The 27,295-nt window shown below is 39.6% G+C and overlaps 1 protein-coding gene across 2 annotated transcripts in view; it reads left to right on the top strand.

Moving 5' to 3' along the window:
- The window catches only part of SULF1 (sulfatase 1), a 67,068-nt gene that overhangs the window by 8,998 nt on the left and 30,775 nt on the right, over positions 1-27,295 (top strand). For both annotated transcript variants that reach the window (XM_065751814.1, XM_065751813.1), the window contains 7 exons: positions 8,500-8,651; positions 10,640-10,809; positions 21,283-21,433; positions 22,787-22,962; positions 23,729-23,857; positions 24,107-24,163; positions 25,140-25,269. In XM_065751814.1, coding sequence (XP_065607886.1) covers positions 8,500-8,651; positions 10,640-10,809; positions 21,283-21,433; positions 22,787-22,962; positions 23,729-23,857; positions 24,107-24,163; positions 25,140-25,269 — 965 coding nt within the window. The remainder of the gene's footprint in view (positions 1-8,499; positions 8,652-10,639; positions 10,810-21,282; positions 21,434-22,786; positions 22,963-23,728; positions 23,858-24,106; positions 24,164-25,139; positions 25,270-27,295) is intronic.

Raw genomic sequence — 27,295 nt, 5'->3', positions numbered from 1 at the left:
TTCTAATTATTATTTTAAAAAATCTGAATTAATGATGTTGCAGTGTTTATGGTTTTCCTAAGTCACAAGCTCCATACTAGCGCAAAAAATGAGTCAGCTGCACAGCTTCTTGACTTCAAAAGTACACAAAATTGGTAAAATTAAACTAGGGCTTGTGGGATGCTGACTAACAGTAGAAGATATAAGGGGATGATACACAAAATAGGTAGAAAGAGAAAATGAAGCAACTCTAGAGAACTTCAGAGATTAAACATTTGTTATTATTATGTAGACTTCAGCTGTTCATGTAGAGGAGGAAAGAGGGTCACTCCATAATTACTTTCAGATTTCATGGAAATTGTATGAAAAGCTCGAGACGCTTTCTTTCATCTTATAATTTTAAGGTCAGGAAAAATCCCATCATCTATTTAGATTCAGAAATTTTATTTTCAAGATTATTAGATGCAGGAGTTAGAAGTTTTGTATAGACCTTTCCAGTGGTGGTTATTTGCAATCCTTCCAATGCTCCCTACTGTTGAAGTCTTTTATTTTTAAATTTTTTTTAATCTTTTTTTATCTTACACTCTCTTTTCCTATCCCTACAGTATATTCTCAGATGCCTCGCAGATGTGCCCTTCAGCATTGTCAGATCACACTGTCATACACTTACACAGATATAAGGGAAAAGTCAAGGAGTGCACTCTCTGAACTTTACCATCTTCTAGTAGGCAAGGAGGAATGTTCTCCAACTCAGTGTAGCGGTAATCAAGCATTACTTAGTGTATTAGAAGAGTAAGCCATGGTAGCAGCACAGCCATAATCTAGGAGACATAAATGTAACCATTGATTTATTGCTACATAGTGTGTCAGTCCTTTGTATGCTGTAGGATTTTACCATTTTTACCAGCCAAACTCTGGGTCAGGCTCTCCTCTTACACAATTCTTCTTGACAGACCAAAGGTCACCAAATTAGGCAATTATTTGCTTACTAGTTTGTTTAATTGTCTTTATAAGGGTGTATTTCCCTTTGCTCAAAAGGATCAACTGATCAGCATAAGATTTAGGGTTCACACATACAAATGTACTGATGGAATTCTCAGCCTTTTATCAGGCAGAAATGAAAAAATATCAAAGTTAAGCAACATGAATGATAATTTCTAAATGCTCATGTTTGTAAAACTCAGAACTCAAGAAGTGGCTGGACAACAAGATGTTGCTGACGCCTTTTGACTCTGGTCACAGACTACTGAGTCATGATGAACAGAAATGGTCATTTACTTGACATCTAGTTAATATTTTCAGCAGTTTACATCAGCTTCTGTCATATATCAGTTGACACCTGTGAATTATGGGTACCTTTTTTAGTGTAATGGTCAAATAACTAATAAAATACTGAGGTGATGAGATTGAAGGCTAAGCAGTTTGGAGAAGGAGTACTTAAACTGTACATCATTCCATTTTGACACACTGGACAAGTTAATCTTTGAAAAAAGGTACAGAAATGATGCCTTTTGAAGGTGTAGACAGACAATACATTTCTTCTGGAGGCAAAGGATGTGTATTTCCTGTTCATGGTCTTACAGTACAATTCATTGTCAGCATACACTATTTTTAATCTGCATCATTTCAATGGCCTGATTTGGACCCTGCCTCACACACCACTGCAATACAGAGCGCGTGTCAGGATGTGATACACAGGTGGGAATGAGTATACAGGGACTGAGTCCTGTTGATTTTTTTTATTATTTCTAAAAAGTGAAGATAAGGAAAGGGAGAGATAATCCCATGTTTTAGGTTCTTCCTTAATTGGTATAAAAGAGGCTGGGGAGCATCAAATATCATTTAAATTGTTAATAATTTAAATAATTTAAAATATGCTTATACATCTCAGAATAGAATTTCATTTTCAGTCAAATTGAGAAACATTCAAGTAACAGTGAAATATGCTGAATATATTCAAGTAGTCCACAAAAAGTGAAATATGGATGAGAGAAAAGACCGAAGAGGATAATGAGCAAGATCTTCTTATTCTATTTATGAATTCATTTGAAGTGAAACATTTTTTTTGTTTCAGGACCTCATCAAAAGCTACAACATGTTTTCCTACTCGTGATTAAAACAGGACTCCATGCCACTAAATATTGCGCAGGAAACCATATAATAGAAGATTTTTAGCCAGGCTACACATTGAAATTCTTCCTTTCAGAAAATCTGGGTAGAACATTGTGTGTGCAACTAATCCACCTCTCCTGTTCAAATGACAGAAGTATATTATAACAATCAATTTTTGAACAGTTAATTTTCCTCTGTTGAAAAAGAAAAGAGAAAGACCTCTAGCAGGAGGTGTGATGCTAATATCCACACTGGTAAGGATGGAGTTCTCAGGTCCTCTCTGCAAAACTGAGCTGCTTTTTGCTGAGTAACTAAGCAGAGTGGGGTTTAATCACATCTATGGTGAAGTTGTTCCACTGCTACTGAAAAGAAGACAACAGTGAGACTCAGGAGTTCTTTACAGGCATTTCTGTGTACTCCCAGTGTCAAAACATTTGATTCCCCTGTACTTCTCAATGCATACGCTAAGCCCTGCAGGCCCTGCAATGCCTCCTGAGCCCCACTCTGAGCTTTGTCCCCCAGCCTGTCTGTCAGCAAGTCATTCCACCCCCCTTCCCGCCTGGCTTCTAGTCAGTCCCTGACAGACATGTCCTGTTCCCACTGCTTGCCATTAGCAATCTCCTTTCCCAGTCCACTTGGCAAATAAGTTTCTCCCACCCCTTTGCCTTGTCAGTCACCTTCTTTCCCCTTTTTTCACTAGTTGTCTAGTTTCACAGTTGACATCTCCTGTTCAGGGCCCCTAAGCCTCCCCTGCTTTTTCCCCTTTTGCAGTTTCTTGCTAGCTCCCCTGGGGCCCTTCCCCAAACTGCTTGTCCTTATCTGCTCACCTCCTGCCCTCTGTATTTCAATCAACTTTCTCCTGCCCACTGACACCAGTCACAGGTGGACAGGGAATGCCCCAAGGTCCCTGTGCAAACTTCAGTGTTCTTTTCAAAACTGAGCAAAAATGTGGACAGGGTTAACTAAGACGATAAAAGATACCTCCTTGACAGAAAGTCCATCACATCTTTGACGGAATTTGTGTTCTCATTGCAGAGCGTGGAAAATGAAAGCTCACATAATTTTTTTCAGATGTTAGATGTAATTCCATTACTGTGGTTCTCAAAGGTGGCTACTGTTCAGGCTAAGAACTTTCAAAAAATTCAGCCTGAGGCAGACATCCAGTGTGGAAAATTTCTGTCCAAGTATGAGAGACTTATAAGCAACTGAAAACAGGGTCTTATAATGAGAAGTGTCAGACAACATCAGTACTGGAAAGTGCTACCAGGTTGGCCCATAATGCAAGCTTTGTTAAAGACATCACCCAAGCTAACGATTGGTATATCAAGTTATAGCCTAATGCCTTTTGCAACTGCTGAGTTATAAAACCTTTAATGCTCTTTCTGGTTACAAGGGTAAACCTGACAGCAACTGGGAAAGACCCACAAAGCCAGAGAACGAGTAGCAAAGTTGAGGTTTTCTGCTGTGGTTAATTTACAAGACATGGAACTGAGAGATCTGAATAATATTCTTGGCAATGCTACAGGCTGCATGCATGACTTAGGCCTAGCTGAAGGTTAACCTCTTGGTGCTTCAGTTTCCTCACAAAACTGTTAAGACTGTGCTTTTTTCATTCCCTGTGGAGGGCTGGAATTCTGAACTGACTTTCTTCAGTTTAATGACGTGATATCCTAATGCTTTATAATCATTCAGCAGAAGGGAAAAAACAAACTGCAAATCAGTTTTAAAGCTATTGTTTGCATGATGGAAAGAAAGCAAGGGGGAATTTACTGGAATAATCCAAAAGCTGCAGTTTTGTTGGGCTCTTTCCCCAAAAGCTCGGAGTCACTGTGTGTCAGCACTGAAATGTCATGTAAACAGTGCTTTGTAACTCTTGTAAATGGTTTCCTGACTTTGTTAAAGGAAGTGGGCTGTCTGCTTAAAGCTCTTGTCTGGGTCATGGTGACTAAACCTTACAGCAGCATGCCTTTCTAAAGGCTTGGTTTTGTTTTAAATCAGAAGCGTTCCCATAAACTTAAACAAATAACAGGGGTGTAGGAGCACAATACATGTCCTTTGATCCATGGAAGTGCAGAGATGTGCCTCCTGTAGTCACAGCCCAGTTCACCTGTATGCTAATTCACTAATGCTGACAGGAGATAGAGGCCTACTTCTGTTGTGTAACGCGGTAAACATTAGTCATAAATGCTTGTATTAAGTGCTGGGAAATTAACTGCTGGGAATTGTGAGAAGTTGCATCACATTAAGCTGTAAAAATCCTGGCTTCAAACTCCAGAGATCCCCTGGGTCAAATTGTTGTTGCCAATTGCAACCCCCTGATGATCTCAGTCCTGTTCAGGACTCATTAGCTAATTACTGAAGGGAAAACAAAACCTGAATTAAGGAATCTATTCAAATTAGATACCAGACATATATATTCTGCAGCCACTCCTGAGACATATAGATGCCCGTACAACTGTTCACCATGCCATGTGTCATTTGCATAAACTTAATTGAACATGCTCACACGGAACGCAATTGTTTTGATATACAAAGTTACTCTACATGTGATTAAAAAATAACAATGTGTCCTGGGAACAGTTAGCAAAACTGCCAGAATACAGACAAAATCAGACTTATTAAAATGCAAAAATTGGCATTTATCTTTCCTGTTATCCCTGTGGGGGCCATTACACACAATAATGAAAAGATGTCCCTGGAAATAGCATTGCTTTTTAACGAGGCTTTTACCTATTGAGTCATAATCTCTGTTTTATTAATTGGAAGCAAGAATGGCTTCCGAAACTCTGGAAATGCTGAGAATATGTGGCTTCTAAGGCAGAATATTCACAGTCTGTACTCACTCTTGGGCAGTTCAGCAAGTGCCAGGCTGCAGCTCAGTTGAGGATGTGGGTTGACTTCATAAGCCAAGCATGCGAGGATACAGAAAGAGCGTTTGCTCATCACATTGTCAGCTCCTGAGCAGTCCCATGACACATTCTGTATCCTTTAAATTGTTTACAATCCTCTGGATAACAAAAAACTTGCAGGACACCTGTACTGATTACTTGCGGGTTATTATTTGGCCTCATGGATGCTACTGTGCTTTCCCTTTTACTCAGGCACTTGTCTTCATTCAGAGCGTGAAGATCCAGGCACTAACTGCTGGCAATGAGCTCCAGGCTCTGACTCACTTGCCCTATCCAGTTCTCAGTGGTACTTAGAAAACCCCATAGTGAAATGATTGAACTCTTGTGTTTAAGTAAAAACCTGTCTTTTCCCTTTGTATGTATAATTACTCATATCCTCCTGAGCTTTTGACCAGCAAACCTCCCTTGGTTAAAGCAATTTGGCAAATGCAATCCATTATCACAGCTACTGCTGCTTCTACAAGTATTCAGAGCTTTACTATGTGTTTGACATGGGAACTGCTTTATTCCACAACAGGGTGAAACATCTATTTCTGCAAACTGTCACTCAAGGAGCTGCTTAAAACTTGACATTTCTCAGATTATTTTTATGATTGAATGCTAAATCATTGCCAACACGGAGGTGAATGGTTCAGTCTGTCAGTCTGAAGTCTCATAACATGCCGAAAAAACGGGGTTCAGGAGGCCAAGGGGGGGCTAACAAAACATTGTTAAAGTTTCAAAATTAAGTAATCTAAAGTAAGGAAATTCCAGGATGAATTGCCCCTCGAAGCTCCAAGCCTCCCTTTCCTTACTAAATTCAATTTTCTTTGATTCAATGATCTTTTCCCATCCTTATGCTCTGGGACTTTTTGTCTCTGTATTTTATGCTGGTGGCTTTCTCTCAGGTAATGCCTGTATATCAAAAGAGAGCAAGAAAGAAGCTGACTGTTCTTTGTTTTAGGGTCAAAATTCAAACTCTGAGAACTTTCTCAAGTCCATAGAGGAACAACCCACGGTGACATGAGATCAAGAAGCTGTAATAAGTCTTTTTTGGTCACATCTGTGTGCTACAGCTTTTTTAGAGCCTGGCCATTCTGGGACAGATTTTCATAGCCACCCCTGTTATTTACAAAGGCACTACCTCAAAACCTAGAGACACTAGAACTTCTCAGAAAAATGCTTGCCAAAATGTTTTAAATGGGCAAACTCATTTATCTTTCCCTAGCCTTTTTCTTGGAAATTGCTGAACTGTTTGGGTAAAATGTTCCACAGAACAAAATCCAGCCTGACTCAGATAGCACAGGAACTGTCATCACTAATGATTGAAGTTTGGCAAACCTGTAAATAACAGTGTTCAGGTCTCAGTATTAGTCAGTGTTAATTATGGGTGGGGCTATCAAACCACTCTACATGATAAATTGCCACAGCTTCCATTTTACAGCTTGAGAGCCTCTGATCTTTGTGGGAGGCAGGTTGGCAGCGTCCTTTACAGATGAACGCAGCACACGGAGCTTCCTTGGGGTCATGGAGATGGTAGATCTGGGGTGGTATTCAGGAGGATTGGCCTCAAATCTCCTCTGAACCACAGACTGTCCTTGATTTTGCTTGGCTCAGTATGCTCACTCTCTCATTCTTCTCTTCACTGTTGTCTCTCTTTAACTTCTCTTCCCCGTCTACTCCTTCTGTGGCTTCTTTTCCCACAGTATTTCAGCCTTTACCCTTACACATTCCCTGAACATCCCACTCCCTGAGAGTTTGACACAGTTTGGCTGCCTTAAAGGAAAGGAATGGTTTCTGTTACGGGAGGCAATGGACTGGGCACATATTCCCTCCCCACAGTTACCCTCTTCACCTCAAGCTTCTCGACTTCTGGTTGGCCTCAGAGGAAAAAAGGATAGAGGCTAGGCTGCTTTCTCAGAGGCTGTGGGAGGATGAGCTGAAAGTCTGGGCTAGTGTTTGCGGGACTTGTTTATATGTCACATTCCACGTGGTATAGGAAAGAAACGTTATATATATTACTATAACCTCTAGTCAGTGACATTTGGCAGTTGAAAGATTTGATTGCCCCATAGTTATGTTGCCTCAAGAAACTTTTAATTATGAATATTTTCATTTTTCCACCAGTTTTCCCAGGAAGGAGTTCACCATGCCCACATCAATCAGATCTGAATTATTGAAGCCCTTCCGCAAATGTGCTTTTCTTGGTTAGTCTGAATGTGTCTAGGTTGAATGCGAGGTTTTCCAAAGTGACTTCATTTCCTAAGTAGGAAATGTGTAAGGGTGTTTGACGTATGTCCCGGAACCCAGCCAAGGAAGTGACACTGGGCATGTCTGTGGGCAGCCTGGCAGCAGGGCCAGGCAGGCTGGGATGGCCAGGGCTGCAGCGGGATGGGTGTCTGACACACAGCTCTGTCCCTGCAAAGGAATTGGTATCTATTATTCATTCCTCTTCAGGTAAGACCTTTCAGGGGCTTGGACACATTAAGAAAATTAAAATTGCACACAAGTTAGTCAGACACCCCACTGTCCAGCACTGTTGTGGCTGAGATGGAGCCAGTGAAATCCCAATAAACAAATCTGCAGGTAGAGTCAGATGATTTGTCACTGCAGTGTACTTGTAGAACAGAGCAGAGCCTCTCAAACTTATTTCTTTATCTTGGGCAAGGACGTACATACACAACTAAAAAGCAGCAATACAGCTGCATTTACCTAGATACCAGGGTTTATCTGTGCTCCCAAGACCAGTTGGCCAGTTCTTGGTGCTAGGGTATCTTTGGTGTAGGCATTCCCAGCAATAGTTGGAAGTTTACTGCATTGTTAGACTGTTTCTTTTTACTTCCTTTTGGAAGAGTTTGCAGGAGCACTTGCTGGGTGCAATGAGTTTCTGAAAGCTTCGGTCTGTGAGGATTGTGCCTTGTCCACCTAATGGAAATACAGCTAAGTTTTGAAGACCAGGTAGAGGTAGTTGACCTCCAAAACACTGCCTGTTAGTTCTGCCTTACAGAAGTTTTGGCAGCAAAGAAGAGCAGGGATTCCCTATTGCCCTACCCAGGCACAGCCCAGCAGGACAGAGATCCAGGCTTCCCAGAGCTTTCATCAAACCAGAACATGCAGCCAGGTTGCCAAACCCAGACTTTCAAAAGTTAAAACATCATAGGATTTGCTTAAAACCAAAAGATGTGTTTCTCAGATGTTTCCTGTGGGGACTGAATTTTTATTCCATTTTCAAGTGGAAACCATATACGTTCTAAAGAGAAAAGAAAAAAACTCCCATCAGTGCTAGATTCCAAGAAGAGCAGATAAATGGCAGAACTATAAAAATTCTGGAAATAATTTATTTTCATTTCAACACCCTCTTAGGCATAAAAATAACATTTTTTGATAGAGTGACTCGGTCTCATTCTAACACATTTTGTTTTCATCCATGAATGCTTTTGACTCAGACTAAAAAATTCGGATTGCAAAGTCTCATTTGTGTGTGGTTTTTTTTTCTTTGTTTTTTTTTTTACCTTCACAGCTTTTTTTGGGAAATACCTCAATGAATACAATGGCAGCTACATCCCTCCTGGGTGGAGAGAGTGGGTTGGATTAGTGAAGAACTCTCGCTTCTATAATTACACCATTTCTCGCAATGGTAACAAAGAGAAGCATGGATTTGATTATGCAAAGGTATTTTCCAGACATATAATATAATGTCATGACATTAATCCATATAAAAATCGCTTTCAGATAATTAATTAACTGGATAATTAATTAATTAACCAACTGCAACCAAGAAATTGAGATGTCATTTTTCTCTCCAGGGCATTTCTATCAATTTCTGTATGAGGGTTTTAACTACAGGACGGAGTAAAATTTCCAAGAGCTTTTCAGTGCAAGTTGATTCCTCCCTCCCTCTCCCTGCTAGAAATTGTTCACTCTGGTAGAAGCAAGTAGTAAAGAAACAACTCTTTTTTTTTGCAAATGAGTTAGCTGTGCATTGTCAATTACCCACATAAGAAACTTTAGTTAATGCTGTTTCCCATTATACGGTGTAAAAAAAATATGTTGTGTGTCTGTGGTGTCAGACCCCGGATATGACTAGGAGAATAGATAAGCCGTTGGAAAACTTCGGAGCTTGTTCATGCTCTTGACAAAGTTTGGAAAGTATGCCAAGGTGACCTGCCTGCTGCCATGAAGCATCTCGAAAAGGCTGAGGAGTGCGGTGTGCAGACTTTCCAGCCTGCAGAAAGCAATCTGGAATTTCCTCAGACTGTAGGCTCACGGAAGATGATACAGATGTTGCAGCTGTGGTTTCTGACCCATGTAATGAGATTTTATTGGAAGCTTGCAATGCCTGTTTCTGATTTCCCCACCCGTAGAAATTACATGATACTGATTACATATTTATATAGAGTTAAAAAAATAAAAGGAAAAGAAAGTGTATCGGTTAGTTAGACATTCCTTATACACCGAGTATGTAGCTAGAATAAACAGGGGAAAAAAAAAAAGAGGGGAGAGGATGCTTTGGGAGAAAAATCATACAGACATTTCATTCGAGCAGGCCACAAAACCAAAAATTATCAGAACCCCGGTGCCCTGCTATCATTATGCATTTTGCAACCCAAAGAGTCACTGGCTGCTGCTTCCATGCCCTTGCAGGGATTGTAACAGCCAGGGCCAGCGCCTTTGCTCCAGGCATGTCCCCGGAGAGGAGCAAGGGGCAGAGAGCAGGCGAGCAGGGAGGTCACAGCTGGCTGCCTTGTCCGAGCACCAACATGCGACACAGACCTTGTCCCTCGGGCTCTGCTTTTGCAGCTGTTCGGGGCCTTGAGTCCACAACTTATGATTAGTCATGCCTGGAAGTGCTTGAAATTACAAACATTGTCTCAGCACTTTCTCAATGAAGCTCACACTAGACCTCCAGGCCAAGAGTGAATGCTCCAAGGTGGCAGGTGGTTTAATTTAAGTTTTCATCTTTTTTTTCTTACTTCCATTTCCTCCCTTCCCCTCGTATGCTTCCATTTGCCACCTTGGCTGTGGGTTAAGCCAGTTTATTAGCAAGTCACAACATTAATCTCAGCAGCTGCACTGCTTAAAGTTATACAATTAAAAGAACGGAGCCTGCAGGAATTCAACTGCTCCCTGCATTTGTGTTTGCACTTTCTCTGATAAAGTTTTTTGTAATGCTTTGCTTATTGTAGTTTGTCGAGGTTTGTACGTACACAAAAGTGTACTCTGATCAAAGAGCATGCAAGAAATTTAGATGTAAATAGAAAACCATTGATAGGGTGAATCATTTCTTGCAGTTGGGGGCTACTACTTTGTTAAAGTATTTTGACAGTGAAAGTGAAGAAACATACCTTTGTCTGTATAGTCTGTCATTTTAAAGGTTGCTTGACATTATATTCCAGAATCTGTTCGTTATAAAGAGTGCATTTTGTTGTATCTGATTTGCAAAATACAGTCTCATTTTATGTGGTATTGCCTACTTAAGAAAGTAATTACTGCTCAGTCTCCCCTATGCTCTTAGAATTACACATCTCTTTGATGGGATGTTTTAACTTCCTGATCTGCCCTTTAATGAGGACTTGAAAATAACATAATAACATGACAGTATGTGATCTAATTAATCATTCACTTTGTAACTTTTGCTTCGCGTTTATCGTGTGTTACAGGACTACTTCACAGACCTAATCACTAATGAGAGCATTAATTACTTCAAAATGTCCAAGAGGATATATCCGCATAGGCCTATAATGATGGTCATCAGCCACGCTGCACCTCATGGCCCTGAGGATTCGGCACCACAGTTCTCAGAGCTCTACCCCAATGCTTCACAGCATATGTAAGTGACAGTCACAGGCTGCCTGCCTGGCTATGGAGACATTGCATGAACAGAGAATGAAACTATAGGAAACCTGCAGTAAGCAACAGATGTTTGCTTGTTGTATTGGCCATGCCTGCTCCTTCTGGGGAGGAGACTGACAGCTCTGACCATTATTAAAACAGAGAGAAGCCTTTTTCCTCCTGGGAAGTTGTGGGAGATTAAAAGGTCAGTATTTGGCTTTGTAAGGGCAGCTTCTTACAATACCCTGAAAATATGTAGACACAGGTCAGGATCTGTTGGAAAGATATTACTTCCCTAGCATTCCTCTAAGATATGTGCTTCCTGGGCTCAAACTTACCAAATGCACTGAGAGGAAAAATGCGCTTTTGTAGTTTTCAAGTGCACCAGATTTGTTTATAGACTAGCTGCTGGCAGGTTCCCAAACCAGCCTATCAGACTGGATTTTTAAATAACATGTTTAATCTTTCCTGGTGATTATACTGTAATAATAATAATAGTAAAAAGCTGTTTTTGCTTTGTTTCCAGAACTAAGGTCAACTCCAGGTAAAAAGCTGAAGCTATTGTTCAGTGCTATGTCTTGCTTTATACTTTCAATAGTCGGGGTCCCTTTTCTCACAGTGAGGTGTTGAAGAAGCTTTTCTGTCTACTTTTTTTAGGGACTGCTCTTCCTATTATTGATCAAACAAAATCTTTGTGCTCTTTCAACACAGAAATCAAAGAAAATAAATATTTTAGCCAGACTGTGCATTGATTTAGCCTCCGAAAATGGGGAGGAATCAGCTTCATCTCATGGTGGCAAAGCCCTGTGATTTATACATTGCATTTTGAATACTGGAGTGGCTCACATGCAAGGATGTTATTTGTAGTTACATTAACTAGTTTAAAATTGCAAGGAGTAGCAGTTACTGCATAAGCTGCAAGCATATGCTGACCACTGTTTGGGCCAAAAAGACATTTGCTGTTCATGGCACAAGGTTATATGTTTGTTTGTTTAGGATTTTTTGGCCTCTTACTGTCTGCTTCTGTTTAGAGATGCCACTTTCCCTGACCTTACTTTCTTAGCTCTACTTTCCTGATCCTTTGTTCTCAGTATTACCACATTCCTGAGACTAGATTCTGCAAGTAGTGCAAACCAGCCAGTAATGTTTTGTAGTTACTTAGCAGGATAATTCATACCTGTGTATGGAATTGATATGATCAGTACTTCAGTTTGTAAATATTTGCTCGAAAAGGCAACTGGTTCTTTAGTAATGAACCCATAGAATTATTATCACTGTTACATTCAAAAGATAAAGTAGGACTTAAAAACATGAAAACTGTCATATTGCATTGTGTGAAATCTTCAGTATTCTGAACTCCAGCAGTAGGCAGCAGAGAATGCTTAGGAAAGAAACAAAAAGAAGAAAAATGAGATTTTTTTTCTTCCTATTTTTGCAGCTTCTAAAAACTATCAGTGATGTGAATCATCCAGATCACCATTTCCCAGCCCCTTTGCATTGGTCTGATCTCTCTTGGATCTCTGGTGGCAGCCTCACCATCATGTGGTGGCCAGCTCCACAGTGTCACCCCATGCTGCAGGGACAAAGCAGTGCCTTTTCAGCTCTTTCAAACCTGGGGCTTGCTCATGCCAGTGAGAGTTCCCTACATCCTATGAGGAGTAATGAATATTCACTACCTCAGATGTAAAAGAGCCCTCCCATGTCTTCTTTCAATCAACTCTTTTCATAGCAAGAGGGTTATAATCTGTTTGTTCTTGTTCTGTTCAACAGATTGTTGGCCATTTCATGGCACAGATTGCCTACCCTCAGGCAAGCCATCCTCTTTGCTGGGAGACAATCCATCATAAAGGAGAGTTGGATTCAAACTGTTTCCACTTAGCTGTGGGGACTCGTGCTGGAAGAAAAGCACGTCATTGTATCTCACCCTACCTCTCTCGAGGTCATGCAGCTCATTTTGGACTCTGTGGTAGCTGTCTTCTGATAAAAGAGTGCTCTTAGAAGCTCGCATCAGTTTATCATGCTCTTGGAACTTTCTGTTGCTCAGTCTTTTCAGCCTGCTTTTTTATAGCTTCTGCTGCCAGTCTCCAAAAGTTTAGCAACCTCTCCACTTTGTTACAAGTCACACATTACCTAGAAATACGAAGTGAAGGTCCTAGCTATGTTCTCACAGTCTTAGTTTCACCTGAGTGCCTGTGTAAACTGCTTTTTATTTGCATGAACTCCCTGAGGTTATATACGTTTCTCTGCTGGGCTATTTGTGAAACAGCCCAAAATATGAGAATCAGCTGTGTTTCTTTCTGTCTTCTGGTGTTACTTGTTTCTTGGCAGCCTTCTTGCTAGGAATCTCTTCCGTAGCAACCTCAGGAGAGACTTGCTGAGTTGCTTTTTTGTTTCTTAGTGCACTGACTGACGGTGTGTGTTAGAGTTCAGTCTGCAGCCCAAGAAATGAGACAAAACAAAGATAAAAGGCCAGTTTAGGTGGCTGAAGCTACCAAACAATTGATTTTTCTGCCAAAAACATAAGCAATATGCTCTTACTAAAAGATATAAGAAGTTCTCACAGGCATGCTCTGTGTTCGCTGTGAAAACAACAGGAGAACAATAAAATCCTTCCTGCCAAGGTTTGTGTAATTTGAACGTTTAACCCTTAGGTTTTCTTCCTTGGTGGTCAAGTACCATTTGTATCTCTTTTTTTTTTTTTCTTCCTGACCTTGGGTGACAGCCATCTGACCTTGGATTTTGTTTTTAAAAATGTAGTTGCTATATCAAGTTACTGTAACACCTACCTCCAACAAAGAAGGGAAGCCAGGTCAAAAGCTGCTTGCTGGCTTTACAAACTGAGATGGAAGGTTATACCTACAAACCAGGAATTAAGATAGCATGACAACCACATGTGAGAGGAAGTTTTTCTTAAAAGAGCAATAACTGAAGCAGGCCCTTATATTATATGACATTTCTTTGCTTGTGAAGCTCCTGTCATTTGATTAACTATTGCCTTTATAAATTAAAACCAAACCAAACAAACAACAAAAAACAGTTTGGCTAGAAAATGTTCTCCATTTGTACATATGCAGAAGGGAGTGACTATGGAAGGAAATATTCCAGTTCAGGGAGAGTTCTGCCCCTAATGTTGGCATCTGTTGATCTCTTTTGCCCATGTAACAGCACTGAGAGAAGAAAATCAAATACATACAGCAGAAATTGATGTTATGTTATGAACAAAAGCAATATTCATGGGAAAAAAAAAAATCAAAGCCAGAAGGAAAGGAAGGCTTACATACCATCATGATCTTACAGACCTGTCTCCTCAGTATCAGCTGCTCACTCGAATGGTGTACAAAGTCTTACAAGGACAAAAAAAGTAATGATGTGTGCACTGCTTAAACATTAATTTTAAATGATCCCTGTTAATTCTCATTAGCTCCACTTTAAGATGAAACATAAACTTTATTATGCTGGAAGCTACAGGAACTCTCTATTCTTTTAAGCATCTTTTCTCACTCCAAACATCCTATTAAAACATTCCTATTTTTGACATTTAAAAATGTTTCCAAAAGTTTGACTGCTGGCTCTGTTGCCTACCATAGTGAGTACATTTTCGAAAACAAACCATACTGACACATAAACCCTTAACTATGCACAGAAATTATTTAGGTGGAAACAACTGGTAATGGAAGTTTGTGAGATGAAAGTGGTGCACTGCTGTGGTTATGAACATTATCTGTTGGGTAGTGAGGTTGCTAGACCTTGGATATACTGTTGTTAGATGTGACGCTATGACACAGGAGATGGCTCTCCAGGTGTCCCTGGCTGCTATTACAGGACAATCTTGTTCCATCACACAACTGAGCAGGAAAGCTCTGGCTCAAAGGATGCTCTAATGAAAGCCTGAATTCTCTGTTATGCTCAGGGGGTCTGGCACTTTAACTTCCCTTACCTTCCACGGTGAACCAGTCTTAGGGGAACTGTGAATCCGATCTAAGCTATTTATAAGCTGTGAAGTAAGCAAACATTAGAAGCAAAAGTCTGCAGGAGGCAGATTTACTGAAAAACATAAAAAATGGAAATCTGAAGTACTGCTTGCAGGCTGGCAGTGGGACCAGCAAGCAGATTTTGTGATTACCTGGAATCAATCCTATTGGCAGGCTAAAGATCTTAGAAAAAGCAGCTAGAAATGCTATCTGGGATGAGGCTATAAAACTTCCCAAGACAATGTGAGAAAAGGCAAATGGAAAAGCTTTCATTTTTCAAATACATATAGTTTGAAAGGTTCTGAACAAACAGGCCTGGTCATAGCAGTGCATTTGCAGCAGTGAAGCATAAACAGCAATGCTGTTGAACCTCCTGATCCCTAAAACAATCTAATTGTTAATTTGGGGTGTGAGATGGCCACACGACCAATGCCAGGGCTGAGTCTCAAATATCTGCTAGCTATGACCATTTCATTTGTGATATGGACACCCATCAGAGTGGGCTCATACATTTACAGCAGTAATAAATCTTGATGTGTCAGTGTCTATTGTCAGTGATAGCCTTAAGCCTGCTTGGTCTGCTGACTTATCTCTGTGATCAGTGTTGTCACAAATGTCACTGGAAGTGTGACTTTAAACATGACTAGAAGAAATGTTGTGATGTAGAGGTGCAGAAAGATTCTAGATGCACAATTAATGGTAGCTCTAAGTGATGCTTCCTAAATGGTGTTCCTAAAATTCCTAAAGGTGTTATGTTTAATGCGTAACATCTTTTTCTAATTTATTCTGAAATACAGCAGTACGTTACACTTCAGGAGTGAAACTTTCACAACTCACATCCCCAGACATAGAAATACTCCTAGTTTTAAAAGATTCACCTTTTCAAATGCACTCAGAATGGGGAAAGTCTACTCCATATTAATACCAAACATGCCATTGTTTGTAGTTTGTGGACTAATTTTGACCAGAAACTGCTTTCCAAGAATGGTGTCTAAACCTGTTCTTCAGGTTTAGACTTCTTCAGGAAGTCTGCATTCACTGCAAATAAAAGACTTGCTTCCTTCTTCTGAAGAAACGTGACTGTTAATGCAATGTTGGTAAGTCACGTTTTAAAAAGTAACATAGGTGCTAATTTTGTACAGAAGCTACTCATTTTTAACAGTCAGTTTTACTGAAGATATTATTTTAAAATGATGCTTACTTCTATTTTTATTAAATGAAAATGGTCCTGAGAGATGTTAAGTACTGTACTTATGTTATTTTCTCTAACTGGAAGGCTCCCAGTCCAAACAGTAAATTAGCCAGGCACTTTTAGGATACAGACCCCTGAGAACTCCATGGAAATACTCACAACAGCATTTTTAGGCTGTTGGCTTTTTTGTTGTTTTTTTGCAGACATCATTTTCTTTTGTTGAATAAAAACAGGAGGGAATCAGGAGGTTGTAAAAAGAAGCAAACAGATTTTTATTATGAGTGGTTGAACAAATGTTTTCAGATATGTTTGTTTCTTCCTGTGTTAACCCATGTGTAATAGTAATGTATACATATAACTTTGAAGGAAAAAAAATCTTAATTGGTAGTTGCACTCAATTCTGGGAGGTCCTAAGACCTGCTGTACTGAACTTTGTTTCTTTTCCACGCAGATACCACAACTGTGTAAACAGCATTGGCCAAGCTGAATCTTCCATTCTTTTCTAAACATGCAAAATAGCTTTTTGTACTGATAATTTTCAGATGGCCTTTATTTGTTTTGTTGAAAATCACACAAAAGGCCGTTCTGTTACTAGCAGAAGTTAGTGTGATTCATTTCTGAGTGATTTGCTATGCGAGGACCCTATTTTAGTGTGTCTTCACGTGCAAGCATCCATTATTCTGTTTCCTGTGTAACCTAAAGTTACTGAAGTATCCTTGAAGATGACTGAAACACTTTTTCTGTTTTGAACTTCACATGTAAATGTAGAAGTGTTGTCAGTAAGAGCAATTAAAAGGCATGAAAAGAAATCCTGATTGTTCATGAAACTGAATATTATTTAGGCTTCTGGGATTCAGACCACAAAACTGAATGTCAATATAATTCTTTTTCGCTCAACATAGCTTCAAATATCTACTTGAACAGATTGGTAGATTTCATAGTGAGTCTTTCTTCAAATATAAATATTTGCTCCTTCCACCACCTGCAGTACACTTTGCTATCCCTGTGCTTCCTACTGCAGTCTAACAGGTAGTAGATACAGAGTGAATGCAATTACCATGATGTGGCATTAATAAAACAATATGAATCAATGCAGAAATATAAAGTGCTAACTCAACTGACAGAGTCATCCTTTTCCTGAGGAGATGCTGGTAATCTAATGCTAGAGGAGGCTAATGCTAATTTATAATTCTGCTTTTTTGCAAATGTATACATAAAATGGGATTACTTATTATTTTATTCACGCAAGTAAATTATCATGAGGTTTCAGGGTAAATTTTCCAATTCTGAGAAAGTCTTTATGAGAAAGGGACTGACTGGTTTCAACATTTGTTTCCGTGAAGCTTTCAGATTTTTTCGTTGTCAAATTAGCAGTTTGAATAAGTTTGAAATCTTATGAATCTGACATCTTCCACTGTTCTGCACAGTGCCAGAGCAGATCTGTCACGGAGAGTCAGGAAGTCTCTGTGTAGTATGTTGTACAGTATGAGCAATCATAACTGAGTCATCTAGATTAGTCCAGGCTACTATAGCCCATGTGAGGGGCAAATGCCATACTTCATTAATTCAGTGATCTGCTTTTTCAATCTTTACCCTTTGTATAGATTTAATATTCATGTAGTATGTTGTAGGTCATTTTGAACAGACCTACATGAAGGGGTGCACTTTTTCGTGTTATTTATCTTTGTTACATGTAAAATAAACTCTCGCTCATTTCTTGGGCACACACTCAAAAGTTGAAGAAGTGCTTTTCTAATTACTGATCAACCAGCACAAGTGACCTTGATATCAAACACTGCACCAAAGCAGTGTAGCACCAAAGACTGACAGGCAGTTGAGGGACAACTCCTTGCCAGACTTGGAGACCACAGAGAAGCTAAAAATAATAAAGGTGCCTAGCACAGTTTTCTGGTCATGGATCAACAAATGAGCTCAATATAGGATAGTCTCCGTGACCAACAAAAGGCAGTAGAAGACATGTGAGATGCTTTCAGTCTGGTATTCCCAGTGCTAAAGAGAGTCAAATAAATGCATCATGTATGTTCTACTTTACTTATCAGTACAGAGCAAAGCCTTTCCCAAAAATGGAAGAGTAGAAACAGTGACAGACTTTCCCATGATCATTTTCAAAGGCTTCTAAGAGCCGAACTTTTAGCTGATATCACCAACTGCTTCAGGAAAAAAATGTTATGATAAACAGTTATCACTGACACAGAAGTGGTCTGTCTGTTTGGAAAAGTTCTCAGAAACAAGCAATATTCTCCCCAGAATTCACCTCTCTTTGTTTTAGGAAAAAAAAAATCAGAGGGTGATGTCAGATCCAATGCATGTCAGGCACTGCCTTTCAAATTGGTTGTGAGGCTTTTGGATTCCTTTCTGCATCTTCCCTATTACTCTTTCCTCTTCATTTAGGACCCTCATCTCACATTTCTCCATCAATCCCCAGCATTTATTAGCCCACGGAAGGCCCTGTTGCAGGAGTTGTTCGGGAGGATAATTCTGTTCACTTTCTGCATTTCTCACCCAGAAAATTCAGAATGCATTTGGAAAGTGTCTGTGAAAGGTTTTAACTGCCCTGCAAAACCCCTGAGTGCTGCTTTTAAAGACCATCCATTAAGTGGAGGAGGCTTCTGACAGTGGGCTAGGAACATGAGACCCGAGCCTGCTTCAACAGCTGGCTCTCCTTCCTGGCACAGCAGCAGGCTCAGTGCAGCTCACAGCCACCTCATCCCTCCTCAGCAGGAACACTCAGGACAGGAGTCTGCTGAGGAAAAAAGAGAGAAAGAAATGGAAAAAAAAAAAGCTTAATTTTACTGATTAATCATGACTGAGTGCTTTTGTGGGAAAATACCTAATTTGACAAACTTCCAAAGAAACAGAGGAAACCAGGCTAGAGCCACTCTTAATTTCTGTCTTCTGTACCCTTACCTAATACCTGATAGGTGATCGGAGCTCCTAAGGCTTGTTTCTTTAAGGTTTAAGGCTCCCCCTGCTACTGTTAGGGGCTAGCTGACAACCTAGAGGGCTGTGCTCTTGGGCTGAAGTTCATTAATTTTGTAGTAGTATAAATATTCCTTTTAAAAATGAAATTTCTATGAGAAATGACAAGAATTTGACTTTCAACCTTGAATTATAAGAATTTTCAGCAAAAAAGTAATTATAGTTTATGTTTGTCTTTGTTCAGTACGGAGCTAATGTCTCCATACTTCTTAGTCTCAAGGAAGTTTTCACAAATCCCATGATACTATTGTCTCATGCCTGTTTTCATTTGATGCTGTTGGCTAAGTACATCAGTCAAAATCACATGGTTGTGCTAGAGACACACGTACTACTCAGATTCCACCTAAATTCTCAAAGTGGTCTCCACTTAAAGCATGGAGTCCATTAATTGATTATCAGTGCATTATACTGTCCATTCTGTCATTTTTTATGCTGAGAATACCTGCTTGTATGTTATATATACTATAGCAAAAACAATACGAGCATAGAATCATTAAGGTTGGAAAAGACCTAGTCCAACCATCAACCCATCACCACTAGGCCCACTAAACCATTTGTGTACACCCCCTAGTTTTATGTTTTGTTGTCTTTTTTTAATGTTTTAATTATATACATAAATAAGAAATTTTATTACTTATATATATTAAAAGATAACTGTATCCACCTTATCACTTCTGTCTACAACCATCCAAAGATAAATGAAAACTAAATGAAGGAGTGGTGGAAGGCACTGTCACTGCACAATGTTCTGATGTTGGTCAGTGCTACCTCTTATGAAAGGACAACAGGTTGCTCTTAAATATTTCAGTGGGGGAAAAAAATTGGCTTTATATAATGCACATAGTAAAATTATTACCATGTATAGACTATTAACGATGTTCCTACTATAAACTGAAATTAGAACCATAGGAACCAATGTAAGCTGATAGTACAACAGCATTTTTTCATTCGCAGTTTACATTTATTTTTCAAAGATAATGCTACAGTATATGCATCACGTACTGCAGTATATTATTAGAAATGCAGAAAAATTAAAACTGAAAAACTTCATCAAAAAAAGCAAAGCCTACATTCTGCAAGTGGTAGAGAAAGGAGATAGTTATATATAGGTCAAAACATTATAGGACATGGATTTTGTTTAGTTTCAGTTCACCTTTTAGTTATTTTGTGTGCTTACTATGAGAATATTGATGAAGAGCTTCTGTACCCATCTGCATCTGTATAGCAATATTTTTCACGTGGTTTTTTGCTCCAACTTTTCTTCAGAGGTGATATGCATAGAAAGATGTTCTTGATTCGTTTGCTCTTTTGAAACAATTCACAGGTTTGTGGTTAGAACATCTCTCTTAAATCTTTCCGTTAATGTTGGTGCAAACTCTTAAAAAAGTATTATTTGATTGAATAAAACTCTGTGCCATACTCCTCCTCAGCACTTGTATTGGCAACAGTATCAGTTCAATATTGTTAGCTGATGTTACTCTCACAGCGGACTCTGTTTTATACAAAACCCACCATAACTGGATTTAGTGTATATCATTTTGTACATCATTTTGATGTGGGTGAAATTTGCATACCTACAATATCAAGGGGCATCACTGGGATGTATCTCAGGTGAGAACCAAGGGTGAGTGATGGAGGCTGAAGGATCTGGAGCCACCAGGGCCAGCTGCAGCTCTGTACCATATCAGAGCTGACCTTGTGCACAGGCAGCCAGCCCTGTGAGGTTATGCTCAGGGTCCTTTCCATGCCTGTATATGCTTTTGGTGATGGAAAGGAAAAGGTTTGTGGTTTCACAGCATCTTAAAAACTGATAACACTGGTATTGCAGTTCTTATCTTAATACTGGCTACTGACATTCTTTATCACACAGGAAGCTATACTTCTTGTGAGTTTCTTTTAACTTATATGAAGGTAGTTTTCCCACCGAAAGCATCAAGACAATTTATATTCATACTAAGCGGAAGTCATCATCTTGGATTTCTGACTTCATTCATTTTCCTGACCATCTTTATGGGATAAGTATTTTTAAAGATTACAGATTCTTTTGACAAATATGTCTTTGTATATCCCAAATATTTACATGGATCTGCTAGCATTCATAGAGCCTGAAAAGAAACCTCAGAAGGCAAGTGGAGCATTGGAAACCACTGAAGTGATGTTTGTTGATGTTTTGTATTAGGAATATTAGCTACCACATACAGTATGTTATTTAACCATTTGTTGACTCTTGCTGTATTAGAGAAGTTCCTACTTTCCTCTGATGCCTGTGATACTGTACAAGCACTCAGTTCCTTTCTCTTTCTCCCAGCACTCCCAGCTATAACTACGCACCAAACATGGATAAGCACTGGATCATGCAGTACACGGGGCCCATGCTGCCTATCCACATGGAGTTTACAAACGTCTTGCAACGCAAGAGACTTCAGACTCTGATGTCAGTTGACGACTCTATGGAAAGAGTGAGTTCAAGAAACTGCTGTGGATACTTCAGAAACATAGAATGGCTTGGGTTGGAAGGAACTTAAAGACCATCTAGTTTCAACAGCCCTGCCATGAGCAAGAGCACCTTCTAGTAAACTGGGTTGCCCAAAGCCCCCTCCAGCCTGGCCTTGAACAATTCTAGGGATATAGCATCCATAGCTTCCCTGGACAACCTGTTCCATTACCTTCACAATAAAGAATTTCTTCCTACCTAATCTGAATCTACCTTCTTTCAATTTAAAATAATTATCTTGTATCCTATCACTACATGCCCTGTAAAAAGTAGTCCCCTCTCTATCTTTCTTCTCAGGCCCTGTTTAGTCATACTTATTAGTCAGTAATGAAATAATTAAGTAAATTCTTTACTTACCTTCACTAATCACAGCCAGGGGAAAGTCCCTGGGATACAAAGACTTACTCTACATATCCCCAGACCAAATTAATTTTGGTTATACTCTCTTCAGTGTAGTGCCAAACTCCCTTCTTGCATCTTTTAATTGGTGAGTGAGTAAGTTGGTGATTTTTTTATTTTTTTTAATGGAAAAATCTGTGGGCCTAATATGAAGACTGGTGTTAACAAAAGATGCATCACCTGTGTGTTCTCATGGATAGATGCAGGTTAGCACACGATAACTTCTCTTCATTTCACATACTCCCTTCACAGTTAGTCCTTCAGCTGAAATTTGTGAATTGGCAAATCACAGCAACTCAGGTGTCAGTCTGCTCGTGTTTGCAGGAGTTACGCAATGCAGTGTACTGGTAATTATAGGTAATATGATACATGAACTGTTAGGTGTAGTTTGCATTACTTTTTGTTCAAAATTCAAGCACCATGACCAAGGTTCTTCCCCTAGAGAGACTGCTTTAAACTTTAATAAAAATTTACAGCCTTTTCCCAAGCCCACGACTGTAAGGAATGGGAAAACTGTAGACTAACACAGTAAATCAAATCTGAATAACATTTACCCTAAAGCTGTAGCAGAGCTTTTTTCCCAAGATGTGTTTCAGGATACGTTGACTTCGGACACACTAATGCAACTACATTAATAGTATCATATTTTGCTATTGTAATTGCCTGGGTCTCCTCTCCTTCCTCAGAGCAAACTCCCCTCTGTGAAATGTGAAACTGAATTTCTAGGATGAATGTTTTTATCAGCACTGTAGAGACAAGATGTAAAAATGCCCATTCCCAAAATGTCATTTTCAGTAATTTAATTGATGCCACATTTGATTCTTTGATTCAAAAATAGTAAAATAATTGTTTTACATGATTACGCAGAAATCACATTTTGCCGCATTTAACTTAATGTTTTCCCTATTCTCTATTTCAGTTATACCAAATGCTTACAGAGATGGGAGAACTGGAGAATACCTACATTATTTACACTGCTGACCATGGTTACCATATTGGGCAGTTTGGACTGGTCAAGGGGAAGTCAATGCCATACGACTTCGATATTCGAGTTCCTTTCTTTATTCGTGGTCCAAGTGTAGAGCCAGGATCAGTGTATGTTCTCTTATGCCTTTAGTACAGCTGTTACCTAATGTAAAATGTTTCGAAGTACTTGTAATTATCACTCTGTCTAGTTTCGTTTCATAAAAGATGCCCTATGACTGCAGAACAATGACTCCTAAAAAGAGTAATGTCATTCACTTTGCATATTATTAACAAGTTATAATATAGAGAGGAGAACTGTATAACCTATACTGCTGTAAGGCTAGGTTTCACAGAATCACAAGGGAAGGGACCTCAATAGATCGTCTAGTCCAACCCTCCTGCTAAAGCAGATATCCTATGATAGGCTGCACAGGTAGGCATCCAGATGGGTCTTGAATCTCCGTAGAAGGAAACTCCACAACCTCTCTGGGCAACCTGTTCCAGTGTTCTGTCATCCCTGCTTTAAAGAAAGTAGGGGTTCACCCTGAAGTTTACCATAAATGTTTGGGGCTTGCCTTTAAAAAGTAGGTGCTTATCTTTACTGTTCATCTTCTGCAGTAGAATAGCTACCTGGCTGTATGCTCTCCTTGTCAAGCAGATAAGTATCACATGCCAATTGCTCCTCTTCTTTTTATCGTACTTAGCTTTTTCTTTGCAATGACATTCTCCATTACTGACCTCTTACAGTTGTAGCCTTCAAAGAGGGGTTTCTAAACATAGCTCTCATGTAGAGCTTTACATCTTCAAAGCCCTGGTAAACATTAATTACCTTTCTAATGCTGAGACAATGTGAAAAATATATATGACAACTGTAATCTTTTCTCTTGATTCGCAGTGTGCCTCAAATAGTTCTGAATATTGATCTTGCACCAACAATTCTGGATATTGCAGGACTTGACACACCTCCAGATATGGATGGCAAATCTGTCCTAAAGCTTTTAGACTTGGAGAGACCAGGAAATAGGTGAGTCTCAGGCTTGAGGTTTCTTGCCAGTTCACACCTAATAAATCAACAACTGATTGGACAAAGAGATTCAATGAATAAGCTGTCGGGCCTGCAACCGCATCTTTCTCATTTGAAGGCCCTCTTAAATAGTAGATTGACAAAACTGCATGTATACATAAGCAAAGAGGTGTCCTTCAAGAAATAATGGTTAACATGAGCAGTGCTGCATATGGGTGTCAGCAGTAAATATTATTATTTTGCTTTCAGGTTTCGAACAAACAAGAAGACCAAAATCTGGCGTGACACATTCCTGGTGGAAAGAGGGTAATTATTAGGGGTGAGAGAGTTTTGGGAGAGCCTTCCGGGCGGGAACGCTCTTTGGTGCATGCTTTCCTTTTTTTGCCTTCTTCTTTCCCTTTATGGTCAGATAAGTTGTAAATTTTGCAAGCAGACTTAAAGACCTGACTTGTTTCTTCATTTTCTACCACTGGCTGTGCATGCTGTTGTGCTGTGAGGTCTCTTCCCCGTAAGAAGTTTGAAAGCATGTTTTTCTGGCAGCTCTCCTAGCCTATATCTCCTCCTTCTCTAACACTGTACTTGTGACCACTTATGTCATCATCTGACTCATTTCTTTCCAATTCTCTGCTTCATATCCAGCTGTGCAATATCCTCTTATCAACTGATTTTGTATTTTCCACCACAGATTAGAAGCATTCTTCATTTTTGTTCTAGCTAAGAATAGACTTATGTGTAAATGAGATTTATGACTATAATTACTCTTTTCTCTAATACCTCTTTATTCTCTCACCTTGACAATTACTGTTGTGAAATCTTTCTCCATGTAAAAAATTCTCAGCAATTTCCTTGTGGTATTGTATGGTTTTACAGATTATGAAAATCTTGTGCACATCAGACGCACTGTGCTGAATGAGCCTGGAAGCCCCATAGTCTCTTCAGCGGGTCTTTTCAGACAGACAAATACTGCTTCACAGTTTTTGCTTTTGTGAAAGAATATATTTTTATGTGTGAACAATGCTGAAGTATATCAGTTAATCATATTTCAGCAGCCTTTATTTCTCTTTAGGTAACTTACAGCAAATTACGAGTCTTTTTGTCACTGCATGACTTGTTGTCATTAAAGGTGACTAGCAGAAATGTGAGAATTTTCTTCCTTGGATGACATTTAATATCCAATAGCTTTTTTTTTCCAGTGGAATTCATCATTTCCAGAGTTTGGAAGAATATATATTAAATACTCAACTTGTTTTGTTTGTTGATTTTTTTGTTTTTTTTTTTAAAGCAAATTTCTACGCAAGAAAGAGGAAGCAAATAAAAACACTCAGCAATCTAATCAACTACCAAAATATGAGAGGGTAAAAGAATTATGCCAACAAGCAAGATACCAGACAGCCTGTGAACAACCAGGACAGGTAAGCCACAGCAATTGGAGTCCTCTGTGTGTCACAGGGAAATACATATCAAAACAAATTCAGGAAAATGTCTTTTGGATTCTTAGCAATCATCGTGCTTTATCAAAACTCCTTCAGTGGAGGGGCCTCCTACCTTGGAAATATTTGCTATTTAAAATTACTGTAAAGAATCAGATTGTGATAGCCATACTCAAATGTTAATATTTTTTTCCTGTAGCCTTAATATTTTCAGCATGGTGCTTGATGCTAATACACAGATATAAATGCCTGCTCACAAAGTAAAAGGTGTTATTGCTTGCTTGAGTACACCAGTACTGGTGGCTCTATAGTGCTTATACAGGAAGTGAACTAATGGGGGGGAGAGGGGACAATTTTGTTTGATGTAGGTTTTATTTAATATTTTTATCAATAATCTTTCTGAGGGGATTGAGTACACCCTCACTAAGTTTGCAGATGACACAAGTTGGGCAGGTGTGTTGGTCTGTGTGAGATCCTCTGGCCCTACAGAAGAATCTGGATAGGATGGATAGATGGGCCAAGTCCATGTTGTGTGACATTCAACAAGGCTAAATGCCAGTACTTGCACTGGGGTCACAATAACTTAATGCAATGATATAGGCTCACAGAAGAGTCTCTGGAAAGCTGCCCAGTGGAAAAGAACCTGAGTGTGTTAGTTGACAGCCAGCTGAATGTAAGCCAGCAGTGTGCCCAGATGACCAAGAAATCCAATGACATCCTGGCTTGTGTGAGAAACTGTGGCCAGCAGAAGTAGGGAAGTGATTGCCCCCCTGTACTTGGCACTGGTGAGGCTGCACTTTGAGTATTGTGTTCAGTTTTGGGCCCCTCACTTCAAGAAAGATGTCAAGTTGCCGGAACATGTTCACAGAAGAGCAACAAAGTTGGTGAGGGGACTAGAAAACAAGAAATATGAGGAGCAGCAAAGAGAACTGAGGTTGTTTAATCCAGGAGAGGCTGAGGGGGAGACCTCATTGTTCTCTCCAGCTGCCTGAAAGGAGACTGTAACAAGGTGAGAGTCAGTCTTTTTTCTCAGATGACAGGTAACAGGATGTGAGGAAATGGCTTCAGGTTGCACCTGGGGAGGTTTAGACTGGATATTAAAGGAGAATTTCTTCATGGAAAGAATGAAGAAACCCTTGGAACAGGGATTGAGACAGTCTGCCCAGGGAAGCGATGGAGTCCCCAGCCCTGGTGGTATTTAGGAGATCATGGAATCATTAAGGTTGGAAAAGACCACTAAGATCATCTAGTCCAACTGCCAACCCACCACCACTACGCCCACTAACCCATGGCCCTCAGTGTGACATATCAGTGTTTCTTGAATGTCTCCACAGACAGTGACTCAGACACTTCCCTGGGCAGCCTATTCCAATGCTTAAGCACTCTTTCTGATAATTAATTTTTCCTAATATCCAATCTGAATATGTGGAGAGAGTGCTCAGGAACATGGTTTAGTGGTGCAATTGGTAGTGCTAAGTTGATGGTAGGACGTGATGAGCTTAAGGTTCTTTTACAGCCTATATAATTCTATAAAATTAAGAAAAAGCAAATCACACCCCAAATTCTGTTCAGCTGACTCTGAATTAATACTGTATCCATGGCACTGTATGAAGCTGGATATTCTGGGGAAGAACTAGATGGGATGCCATCTGTCAATGGTTTACAGGCCAGTTTGGCCTAGTTCTGTAACTAATGGGGTGAGGGACCCATGGACCCATGCCCCAGGAAAGGGGAAGTGAGAAAAGAGACAGGATAGAGAGGTGGACCTAAAAACAAGACAATCTGAGGAGGAAAGCTAATTTACTAAATAAGATATCACAATGCAAAATAGCAGAATATAATATAATATAATTGGAAATTAGGTTAATAAATCAAATAAAATGAGAGAGTGTCTAAAACCAACGACCTTACTCTAAGCTGATGGTGAGATGGCTAGGAAGCTCCCACTGCAGATGAGCAGCTAAAAAAAGGGCAGTCTCCGGACTTGTGTGCAGTTTTATCTTTCCAT

The sequence above is a fragment of the Cyrtonyx montezumae genome, unplaced genomic scaffold, assembly GCF_038088225.1.
Source record: "Cyrtonyx montezumae isolate F1298 unplaced genomic scaffold, pur_monq_1.0 scaffold_8, whole genome shotgun sequence".
Classification (NCBI taxonomy): Eukaryota; Metazoa; Chordata; class Aves; order Galliformes; family Odontophoridae; genus Cyrtonyx; species Cyrtonyx montezumae.
This window is presented reverse-complemented; position numbering and strand designations above follow the sequence as displayed.